Here is a 13,049-nt window from a genome sequence, read left to right as displayed (position 1 = left end):
ACACAAGCACTGCCTGTGCAATTGTGTACGGTAATTTAATGCACCATTAAAAAAACTGCAGTTGCTGACCAGTCAATCTGGCACTTCCACAGCACTGACTTCAATTTTTAAAAGTGACTGCTCTTATATACAGGAGTATACAGTCAGTAAGAATCACTGCAATTTAGATACAAAGTTGCTGTTATTATTGTTACTGGAATCTTTCTTTCCAAATCTTATATTTAACACTTACTGCAGAGTGTTTAATACCAAATATATCTACTTTGGTAAGAGCTTGGCATAAAAAAACAATAAAACAAAACACATGTTTAAGAACTTATCTAAATTTTAACTGAAAATACTGTAAACTTTACTTTCAATTGTTTTACAGTTCAAATCCTAAGGTGCGTTCTTTTTTGTTCAAGATATTTTAAAAGCAACTAATTTAAATATGCAAAATTATCTTGAGTTGTTCATACGTGAACTTAAAAGCCGTGCAACACAGGAAAATTAAGTAATTATGCCTCCAAGTTATTTACTGCAATTAAGCTCATTTATCATATGCAAATTAGTGCAAACTGGTCTCATTAGTTACTAAATTACTCAATATGAGCTGAACAATGTAGCACTCCAGTTTGTAATGAAAAATCCCTGTAGAGGCAAGCAGTATCAATTAAGCTAATTTGCATATGCAAATATATTCACTAACTTTCCCTTTTCTCTATATTTAGTTCTACATTTCCTGATCATTCTTGATTATATGAAGAATATGGGGTCACTGACCCCTTTTCTTAATCCTCAATAGTTAAGAAGTGAAAGAAAGTATCAAGAGATATAAACTGAGCATATCATCTTAACTTTTAAGTCTTGCTTGAGCTAAAGTTTGCCAATAAGAGATAACAGAAATCAATGTTTTTTCATTGAACTTATAATGAAGTAAAAAATACACTACAGAGGTAAAATTTAAGATATTTTTCATTGCCGCCTAACCTCATTATAAAGCTACTCTCATGCATAAGATGAACGTGGAGTATAATGAAGTCTTGCTAATAATTAATGGGCAACTCTAATTATCTGGCTTCAATTCTATTCAAGGCATTCCCACTACTTCTTCATCCAGGTGTTTTAATTGGATAATGTCTGAAAGATTATTTTCTGATTGTGAGGCTACTGCTATAATAATATTTGGGGTATTTCCTTTTTTTTCCATGAGCACATTGTGCGTAGTTTCCTTTGGCCATAAACCAACCGTGGGAATCATCTCTTCAGTATGATATACTGCAATTGGCTGTGGCTTGGAAATTTTTGACATGATTGACTGAGAGTACTTGCTTCTAGAATCAAGATTTAAAATGTCACAAGATGTTGCTCCATTTCTATTTTTATAACATCACTATAAACAAACTATGCACATTTTTAAAATATAGACTTTATATTGTGGTTCTCATGTGTCTGTTAATAAACTTTGAAATAACAAAAGTATTAGAAAAAGTCTCTTTAATTTCTGAATTTACTTTTAGCCAGGACTTTAAAATATTAATTATAAAGGGCACTGAATAGATTAACTATTAATCCTTATATAACAGATTCTGAAAAATATGGGTACTCCCGCAATACAGTACTTTTTGCAGGTTGGCATGTATTTCTCCGTTCATCTCTCTCACTCAAATAACAAATATCAGGGGTGTTAGTCGTGTTAACTAATAGCTGTGTTAGTCTGGATCTGTAAAAGCGGCAAAGAGTCCTGTGGCACCTTATAGACTAACAGAGTATTGGAGCATAAGCTTTCGTGGGTGAATGCATCCAACGAAGTGGGTATTCACCCACGAAAGCTTATGCTCCAATACGTCTGTTAGTCTGTTAGTCCAAACTGTTATTTGCTGCTTTCTCAAATAACAGTTACCACAATATTGCTTTGAATGTCATTTCTAGAAGTAGTGCCCCCCAAAGCAATAATTGTTAGAGCAGCATTCCACTGGAGGAGACTCTAGTTGGGTTTGTGACATCATTACTAGTATTCCGACCTTCTGGAGTGCTTTTCCAATGACATCACAAGGTGCTTCTACCAATGACATCACAAGGTGATATTCTGAGATTCCTGCAACTACTGTATTTCAGTGCTCTCCCTATAATCTCTTCCTGAGTGTTGTTTTATACATTTTAGCCTGCTAAAGCGAGAGAAGATTTTTAACATATTATGACTAACTTACATCCATTATAAGTTCACTGAGCTCTTTATCCATCATCCACAATCTATTCTCTTTTAAATGTCATCCTAGAACTTTCTTCTATCAATTCTGCTAAAGATTAATGGAAGCAATTTAGAAAGACCAACACCCTCTTTGAAAAGGCCACACCTCAACAGATATTCAATATGGAATTTATGGTGACTCAGACTGAAAACCATGTACACATGCTGCAGTGATTTTTTGCTATCTGTTTGAGAGCTCTTACATCCTCTATGTATTAGTTGGGGGGGGAGGGAGAATCAAAAATAAAAAGGAAATCTGCTTTAAGCAGATAAAAAAAATGATGAAAGCTTCTTAGCCATTCAGTGATTGAAAAATTTACATTCCAAATAGCTTATAAGGTTGTAGTGTGATAGACCTCAAATAACAGAATGAATTATATCCATATTATAAGGTCATGATCGACATCTGGACTAAAACTGGATACAAATCAATTTCAATGAGGTTTTATCTGGATATTACTAGAAATACATACTGTAAAAAGCATACCTTTATGTATATAGTATGTATTTATATATTCATAGCAGCATGCTGACAAATTACACAAACTCAAACATCACAAAACTGCTGCTTATTTATTCTTTTTCTGTATTGTTTTGTTATATCTGTAAGACAGCACAACAGCATTTGTGTCTATTATGCAAAACTCAGTGGTGCACATTTACCATCTTTGGTACAGTAACCATAATATAAGTATTTGCTTACAACATTAAAACCTTGAACTTAGACCTCTGCCAAGGACACACAAATAATTAAATCACTTCATTCAAAATTTTTGCACTTAAAGGTAATTCTTTCCAGTGGTAAATTTTATGTTTTGCTAGAATTATCTTTGTTACCATTTTACATTTAGCTAACTGCAGAAAGGTATGAAAACCTGGAGATTACCCATAGCTCCTTTGAAAGCTACTGCTGTGGTAGTACAGAGAAATACCTCTCAATTGTTTCAGATGAAGTGAAATATTTCTCATTATAGTATCCTAACTTGCCTCTCTTGCATATCAAAAGACAATATTCCATGCTGCATACTTGGATTGAGAAGCAGAAATTTCTGCTAAATAACAGCAGTTATTTAGTGCTGCAGTTAGAAAAGACCATATGCACAGCAGGTTTCTTATTTCCATAAGGCTTTTTGTTTGTTTGTTTAGTCTACATTGACAAAACACTCCCCATTTTGTTGCTGTGGCCTTTGTTACCTGCTTCTACTCCATCTCTGATAACTAAAACCTAAAAAATGTTTTGTGGAATCACCAAGCCCTGACAAAACAAAACACATAACATACATGAATGTCTCTATCACATCATTTCTGTTCAACTAATCTTTTTCACATAAAGCTACTGTAAAGTGTCATAAAATACTTTGGGAAAAATCAAATTATTCTTATCTCATTTACTACTAAGACCTGGAAGACATGCTGTTATTTCTTCTCTATGAAGATTTTTGTAATTCAAACTATTAGAGTCATGACAATTGTGGGTGGGGGAAGTGAAATGGTGTTTGTAACCCAAAATGAGAAAAGAAAATCTAAATCTGAACAGGACACTTAACAAGAATCAAATTATTTACACAAAATAGTGTTTTATACACACACAAACACACACAGTAATTCTGTGAGCAACAGTTACTGCACAGTCCAATATAACTACATAGCGTGATTCATCTAAAGTACTACAGCACAAAGAATACTTGCCCTCCCTCTCTCATTAAATTTCTCTCACTCAGAGACTTTCTAAAAAGAAAAAAATTGAATCCATAAAAAAATTTCACAAATGTAAGTCCTGATAACAACAGCTTCAAATAATTGGCAGAAATATTACATATTGTTACTGTCTAGTTATGTTGATTATTTTGGTAAAGCCATTATTTTTACCTGTAAAATGTGACTTCCCAAATGTGATTCAAATACTTCAATGGCAAGGGCACTGGGGCTTCTCCTGCGCTGCGCACCTATAACTGAATAAAAAACAATTATGTTCCAATGTCTGCACATTCAGTCACACTGTATCCCTGATTACACCACTGGAAAGATACTATAGACATGGACTCTTGCATTTTTAAACACCACTAGTGTTAATTACAACTTTGCCTTGCACTATAGTAAGTAAAATCACTGTATAACTTTCAGTGATTTGAATTTTGTGGCTTAATATTATTCTTTTCAAAACTGCTAAAGTGCCTGGGAACTATGAAAATGAACATGCAATACTAACAGCTGTCAACCTGTGGCCCAATCAGCACACAGCTGCAGCCCATGTGACACCCTCAGGGCCATGCAGGTAGCATACATATTGTGTGGATGTGGCCCACATAACATATAGAGAGCTGGTAAATAGATTGAGAACCACCCAGCTATACAAATATGGCCCAAGTCCCGATAGAAGTTTCTTTGTTCATATTGCTGAGACTATGGACCAGGTGTGGTAAAAAATAAGAAATATTAAAGTAGAAGATGCTAAATATAACGCATGTGCACCCAAATGTGCAGACAAAAACCAAAAATTACTCCATAATTGTAAAGATAAGAAAGATGTCTTTCTGAACATGCCACCTCCTTCATTTGAAAATGAACTGAAGGACAGAAGTGCCTGAAACAGTCACCATTTGCAAACAATTTCCTCACTATGATATCTGAGGCATCAAAACTATTTCCTATTGTAAGTATAAGGAAATATTGCAATATCCCAGATACCAAGGTAACTGCTGTGTCTTCAAACAGCAATCTCCATACTATTTGTTAAAATTAATAGTTTTAAAAATAGAAAGGGAATAACTTGCAGCTATGATTTCAAAGGCAATGATGACTAAAATAAGAGAAAAATCAAGAAATCACACAGTAGAACTTTCATTAATCTCGATTTCATATGGTGTGCCAGGAACAAGAAGACAGTAATAGATGCCTAATCACAGCTAAGCAGTGGAGGAAGTAACCTACTGTAGATATAGAGCTTTTTGTTTTACGTCTAGCTCTGCTTGAGGCAATTGGGGACAAGGGAGGTGGAAAGAGGGGAGATGGGTTAAGGAGACTCCCCTCCCCCCTTGCAGAAGGCAGACATGTTCACATATTCACATCTAAGACCCTGATGGAAAGGTGCCTCTGGAGCACAAGAGACAGTGTTGCATCTCTACACATCACAGTGCCTTGAAGACATAATCTAACTCAATGTATTTAGCCAAGCAACCTCAGGGATAAAGTTTGTAATTGGTAACAACAAATATAGAGTACTAGACCAACATAGTAGTCCAAAGCTGTTACTGAACAGGCTAATTTGTTAGCAGGCTGATTATCAATTGTCCAATGAAATCTAATTTTAGATCAACAATTTGTCGGAGTTTTCAGTGATATCAGGTGCCAAATCTGATATCTGCACACAAAGGTATACGTCAAGTAATGACAGGGATGTTGACTTATAAGTGTAATGTCACCCCTTACTGATGCTTCATGTAATTTCCTTGCAGGAAATTCTAAACTATTTATACTGGACACACAAGTGACTTCATTGTTAATAGATTCAGGCAACAGCCTATAACAGTTACAAATGGTTACTGCTCCAAATCTAATATTTCCATGTCATCTTCATCTACTCTCTGAAAGGAAACCAAGACCATACATAAAAACAGCTAAAAACAAATGCATGGGGTTTTCCCAGATTCTTTCATTACACACTGAATTGAGACAATAAATTTTTATGTCATAATCAGTTATGAACTTTTACTCCATATAATAGCTGAAGAGATATGTCACATCAATATTATACTTGTACTTGACTTAGTTTCTTACTAATCAATTTATTTTTGGTTTTCATTCCACAAACTGACCCCCACTTCTCTGACCCTGAATAGCTTTGCTCATCAATGCTTTTTTCTCTCTTTTTCCCATAGCCACATTAATGCCTGTAATTTGCAGGATTTTGATCAAGTATATGATTTAGGGACAAAATTCAAAGCATTGTAAATTCTTTAGGAATACTGCGTCTGCAAATGAACCGGTCTTCTTTCCCTACTCATGGCTCTTATTCTTTAACTCCTCCCGCAGTCCTCCACACACAGGCTCATATTTAGAGACGATCCAATCCATCTAGCTTCCCTACCCCCTGAAATGCCCTGAGTAGTTAGCATGAATAGGACGTGCAGCCATGTTTGTTTGGGAAATTTTAGTTTTAATTATAGATAGAGTAAAATATACAGCATTGTAAAGGTTATCAGTGTTCTCACTGTGATTACTATTGGTAAGTACTGCACACAATCTAGCCATTTCATTTATGGTTTACCAGAAACCAAGTGGGAAAAATCTACAGGTTTTCCTTAAGCATTGTTTCTTCTTTTTATATGATCATTGTTTAAAACAAACAAACAAACAAAACTTAACTGGTTCTCTTTCTTTCAACTAGACTGTGATTTATTTTTCACACCAAGCCTAAAGACATCACCACTCAGATATTTTTTCTGATTAATGTTCCATTTCTATACACCACTCCCTAAAATCCACTGGCATATTTTTAAATGTAGCTGATTTACTGATTATTGCTTCCAGTTCTACAGTGTTAGTTGCACGTGATGGTTGTTCAGCATGCATATGACATAACTTGAATAAGGTGTATGGATATGATCAAACAGAAATCATTAAATGATCTGCATGTGGAGTTTTAAAGCAATATCTGTGATTCAGAAGCCTTTTTAGTAACAGCTCATCTGTCCTTTTGCACTTTAGACCCTTTCAGTTTCAAAGTTCAAATTAAAATACTCCAATATAAGTAAGCTGACGTGTGAAAATGCAAACTGGACTCGATAATCATACCTTTAATACTTGTCAATCAAATCCACTAAAAATCCACACGTGTGTCTTGGTACATGGTATCCATGTACATAAATATATTGTACGTGTTTCATGCCATTCAGTTCAATGTCATTTTTATGGCGCTGGAACGCCTCTTGATTTATGTGTTTTGCCCTTATGCAGGTGATGTGGGGCTATAATGACAGGTCCTAATTTTACAACCAACATAAATATGTTAAACAGGAAACCATTATGGCCTCTGGTAGCCAAGCTCCAATGCTAGCATTATTGGTAACTGAATAGATCTTAAATATGTACTTCTTAACTTGCACTTTATTCTTTCTTTGTACTCTCATTATCATTTTGGCATTTTGAGGAACGAGACAGTAATGTTTTGATAATTCCAGAAAATAGAATACAATGCTATTTTCCTCACTGTTCTGCTTTCATTGACTCAATATTTTACTTTTTCCAGCCTCAAGCAGTAGATTTCATGCTGTTCATCTGCATCGGAAAAATAATACTTTAGTATACCAGGGTATAGCAGATTGTAACATTTCAGAAACATGATGGGTTTCTTATGCAATTTGGCAGTCCCGTAACAGAGTAGACTCACGTGTGCTGAATGGGTCACTTATTAAACCCAATCTACAGCCTTATTCCCTTTATCTGATTGCCCAATTTAAAGACGCTACTTTTAAAAATCTACATTAGATATAGGATGCTCAAAGAGCAGAGCAAAATAAAACAACGTATTATGTCTTAGATTATAACCTACTACTTTGCGGTCGTGCAGGTGACTAAGCCATCCTCCACCCACCATGCACAATTATATAGGGTTTGCTGGGATAGGGAGTCTGGATGCAATCAGGGGAAGCACTCTCTGACACACCACTATTTCCTATCACAACAAAGCAGACAAGGAAGGACTGGGGTATTAACAGACAAAAGCAAGAGACTAGATGAAGTCATATTTCCACTCTTCCACCCTTCCCATGTTTCAATTGGCAGTGGTGACTAGGTGCCAGGCAGGGACTATGCTCTATCTGGCAGTGCAATTGATGTGGCATACTTCAGCTGCCTGTCATGGAATACAAGGTGAGGGCGAAATTTGACTCAGAGAGGTGTCTCTCTGAGTCACAATTCATTTTTGGAGCTTTGCTTGTGCCAGTGCAGTTATATGACAACCTGTGTCCTGGACTAGAAACAAAGTATTAATCTAGCCCATTATGAATAAGGTAACAGACAATTGCTTCAGTGAGGTGCAAATCTTACAATAAATAATCTATTTGCATAAACTGGTTACTTACCTGTTTTGTGAATGAAATCTACCAGCATCACTTTAATTAAACTGGTTCCCAGCGGAAATGCCACCATAGAAAGTTGAATTGTTTGCACACGTTATTTCATAGAATTTCCAAGAAACCTCGAGTCCAAAGGATCTAGGATTTCTAAATCAGAGAACCTCAGCTGATCATTGAGCTGAGGAGCTGGCCCTAAATTTTTAAGAAAGGGCAGAGTGGACTCAGAACTAAACAGCCATAACAGTACCTTATTTTTAATATTTCAAAAACTAGCTTGGGCTACAGAATCACAGGTTTTCGAGTATTCACAAGATTTCCAAATTTCATTATGAAGATTCAAACTGTAAAGTGCTTTAGTGCATTCAGGAAATAGAAGCATTTTTACTTGGTTTAGTGAAGCTACTGAAATAATTAATGCTGAACCAACTAACTAGCACAGCAATAAAATACCTGAACAAATTTGGCACAAAGGACTATATATAAAATGCATAATGCAATAAATCCGTGGGGGGGGGGAGACAAAGAACTTCATAGCCATCACACACAGTGCACACGCAGTGGGGCGGAGGGTCAGTCCACTGCCTTTCCCCTTAGCTGAGCCATCCGGGGTGCATTAAAAATAGGGTGACCATATTTCCCTATGCTGAATACGGGACTCCTGGTAAAATTACTCATATTCAAGCAAGTTCAACTGCAATCAATCAGAACTATGCAGTACAAACATTCAAATTAACATAAATTTGACTGAGCCCCTGTTAAAAAGAAACACTGCATAGTTGGATTCTTTTTATTTACCTTCTAATCTGTGAGGCTTTAGGGTTCACACAGGGAGAGGTGACACACAAACTCTCATACACTGCTCTCACGCGCGTGTGTGTGTGTGACCAACTGACCCTCCCCTCCCTGCCCTCCATGTCTGGCTAGGCCCCTGGGACAGACTCACCTCTCCTGATACCTGACACCGCATCTTCCCAAGGCAACATGTGGGGGGCACACAGGGTCACATGCCCCCCCCCTCAGATTTCTGCCAGGGTTCACACCAGAATGTGGCCAGCAGCAACCTTTTGGCACTGTGCAGCAGGGAAGGGATGGGAGCTGCTTTCAGCCATGGGGGATGGGGACGGAGGGATGACCTGGCCCATGTCTTTGCAGAGCTCATCTTCCCCTCCGCCCCCCCACTTCCCTTTGGCTGGAAGCTGCTTGTCCCTTCCTTCCCGCACAGTGTCGAAAGGCAGCTAACACCTCCAGGCTGCTGCTGACCACCAACATAACCCAGCCACTTCTTGTCCCCTGGCCACAGCACAGGCAGGAAGGGGTTAAGCCCTAAGGATGCATTGTGCACCAGGGCCCAGCGAACCTGACTGCAAGGGCTTCAGAGAACCCATCCAGAAATGTGGGTCAGCAGGGGCAGGTGCAGCCCCACACTCCCTGGGGGCAGGACCCAGTATGGGTGTGTGTGTGTGTGAAGAGGGTGCTAAGCCCCTACCCGTGAGACTAGTGTGGAGCCTGCAGGGTGGGGGCATGAACAGGCTGGAAATCGCTTCCCCCACACACTCCAGAGCTTACCTGAGGGGTGGAGAGGCTTCCCCATGCTAACGCTGTGCAGGTCTTTGGTACATGCAGGGCTTGGCTCCTCCTAGCCAGCGCCCCGGGCTGGAGGGTCTTGGGCTTTCCTGGGGCGTCAGCCCAGCCAGAGGCAGGGGCTATGCTGATGGACCAGCAGGGGGAGCGGCAGGCCCTGCATGCTACATCTTCGCCCTGCCACCAGCCTTGCATACCCACCCCCATTGTCGGCCACTGAACCGCCCCCCCACAGCTGGTGGGCGAGCGGCTGGTGAGCAGGAATCCGGCCAGCAGCAGGATTCGCCAGTACTAATGTGGCGGGGAGAGGAAATACGGGACAATTTGCCTGTTTTTAAGAAAAAGTCGGGACTCCTGCAGGAGGGCTTAAATACTCCTTAAATAAAGGGACTGTTCCTTTAAAAAACAGACATCTGGTCACCCTAACTAAAAAGGGGATGATATATGTGACAGATATGAAACTGCTCTGTACTCAGTTGTGAATGCTGTATGTTGGTTTGGCTATGGGAATGTTATTATATAAGTATATGAAACAAAAGGTATGTCTACACTAGGGGCTGGAGGTGTGCCTCCCATCTGTACTGACATAATCACACTACCTTTCATTGATGTAGTGTGCTAAAAACAGTGGCATAGCCAGAGTAGCATGGGCTAGACATGCAGAATACAAACTCACCTGAACACCATGGATACAACTCAGCATGGGACTACGCTGACATGCAAGAGGGAACTTTTAGGTTGCACCAGCACAGGCCTGTTTGTGCACGACACACTAGTACGGACTAAAATTTACAGCCCCCAGTGCAGACTTACAGCCCTTAGTTAGCTTTCGTCATCAGGGAAAAAAAAAAAAGACAGCCCTATCTGTTCGTACTCAAGCAGACAATATACACATTAATGCCTTTGAAGTTTGCCTCTAATAATGTGGAATCAGGAGTCCAATTGGACCCACAGAATGGGAGGAAAGATGCCAACTTGAAACCTCATGGCCTTTCAGGCAGGAAGTCTCAAACAAAGTGCTTGGAAGTAGTTACAGCTGAACCTCTAAGGAGATATGAACACTGACAGAGGGTCAGTCTGAGAGCCAGTGGCTGTACGAGTGCAGTCTGCTTTGCTTGCTATGCAGTCTGTTTTGCCCTTTCTGGGATAAAGTGGTGCCTACCTACACACGCAAGGAAAGGCTACGGTTTATATAGGATAATATGGATATAGGCCTTTTGTTATGTTTAACTCTTTTCCTCTGTTTCCTATCTTCCTATGGACAAATAAATAATATTGTGTTTTGACACTGCTTTTCTCTGTCACTGCATTTTCATACTGGTCACAAGTCCTGGAGGGAAGTCCAGCTGGACCTGCTGAAGACATGCTTGGTGAATAAGAGTGCTGTGACCTGGGGACCCAGTCTAAAAGCTGGTTGGATCACAAGATTTCGTCCTGAGAGAAGTACAGGCATGCGGCTGTAACTTGGAAAGGGTGCCCCCGGAGAGACCAAGCCAGGGTGAAAAATCCAGCTCACCCTGAACCATAGCAATTGATGGTCCAGAGGGATATCCAAGATTTGGGTCTACCATAGCAGCCTGGTGAGCATCCACAAGGTAGTGATCCTCCTGGGATGTAACATAATGGCAGAATATTTCATCTTGGTTTAGTAAAGCTATTGAAAACTTTAATGCTGTACCATTACCAACTAACCATCGAAGTAATAAAACATCTGAACAAATTTGTCAAAAATGACGGTATATAAAATGCATAATGCATATATGATAATATGATAATCAACTTAAAACACTAACAATGGCATTTAAAATCTATTTTCATGTATATTAATTGGTCATTCTGGGGGGGAAGATAACTCAGTGGTTTGAACATTAGCCCACTAAACCCAGGATTGAGAGTTCAATCCTTGAGGGGGCCATTTAGGGATCTGGGGCAAAAATTGGGGATTGGTCCTGCTTTGAGCAGGGGGTTGGACTAGATGACCTCCTGAGGTCCCTTCCAACCCTTATGATCTATGATGTCCATCTTCTAGTCATGTGTGCATCTTTGTAAAATATGCATACACTGTTGCAGTACATAGCTGTTAAAGTAAACCAGCACTTTCAGCAGATTAAGTGATCAGATGTCAAGAATGCACTTGTTAACTTGGTATGAAAGTATTATTTAAAATGGAAACTACAGGTAAGTTTTATTACTTGCTTTCCTATACCTCATCTGGCACACTGCATAAGTACATTAAGCTCCAAGAATTAAAAATATTTAACTCATATGAATATTTAAAATACTTTAACAAATGAGATTTGCTTTAATATGTCTAGCTGTATAATATTTAATTATATTTTACTCGCAATTCTACATCTTACAAGGGGCTAAAGCAGGCTGTTGTCAAAGGTATGGCACATATCATATCACTTTTAATCCCATAAATTGGGTTGGTGACAACAGATTTTAAGTTTGCATTCCTCCAAGATGTATGCTTGCATTCTTCACCCACCTCAAAACATTTGAGATTCAAAATCGCCAGAAAAAATATGATTCAAATGGTTGTTTTACCACAAATCTTCATGTGTTTTATGGGTCTCCTCCTGGCCTAATTACTCCAACTCGAGTTTTCACTGAATAAGCAGAGCAAGATCAGGCCCCAAATGTCTTTCTTTTATTTTTTTAACTTCTCAAATTAAAATGAAAAGTTCTATGTATGAAAAGACATGCAAACCTTAAACACACACATATGCAAGATTTTAAAATATTTGACAAGTCAAATAGTTGTGTGTGGTTTCTTTTAATTTGTACTTATTCATACATTTTAGAGACTGTATATCAAAGATTTTTTCTTTTCATTGTGAAGGATGACGGCTTCTCTGTTCAAGGATTTCTAGTCATCTAAGTAGAGAGAGTTCTCCATCTGTAGCTGGGGGAGGGAGCACTGGCCTTTCTCCCACAGTCTGGTAGTTACTATAGGAACTATTGTGCCTCCTTCAAAAGGGTTACAGATAGGGTGATTAAAATTCTTCATGGGAGAACCCCCACTCCTGTCCTTGACAGATGAAATTCTTCAGAGAGAAAGCTAAGCTTCTAGTTCAGGAATGACAGAACCTGAGAGAATGAGGTAGCAGAGAGTGGCTTTAAACAGAACCACAGGAAAAAACTGCTGGGGTCCATAG

General features: G+C 38.7%; 1 protein-coding gene across 5 annotated transcripts in view; it reads right to left on the bottom strand.

The window, feature by feature from the left end:
• NPAS3 (neuronal PAS domain protein 3) overlaps positions 1 to 13,049 on the bottom strand; it is an 852,890-nt gene that overhangs the window by 436,906 nt on the left and 402,935 nt on the right. For all 5 annotated transcript variants that reach the window (XM_048854033.2, XM_048854034.2, XM_048854035.2 and 2 more), the window contains one exon: positions 4,100 to 4,182. In XM_048854033.2, the coding sequence (XP_048709990.1) occupies positions 4,100 to 4,182 (83 nt within the window). The remainder of the gene's footprint in view (positions 1 to 4,099; positions 4,183 to 13,049) is intronic.

Source organism: Caretta caretta, chromosome 6 (genome assembly GCF_965140235.1).
Source record: "Caretta caretta isolate rCarCar2 chromosome 6, rCarCar1.hap1, whole genome shotgun sequence".
Classification (NCBI taxonomy): Eukaryota; Metazoa; Chordata; order Testudines; family Cheloniidae; genus Caretta; species Caretta caretta.
This window is presented reverse-complemented; position numbering and strand designations above follow the sequence as displayed.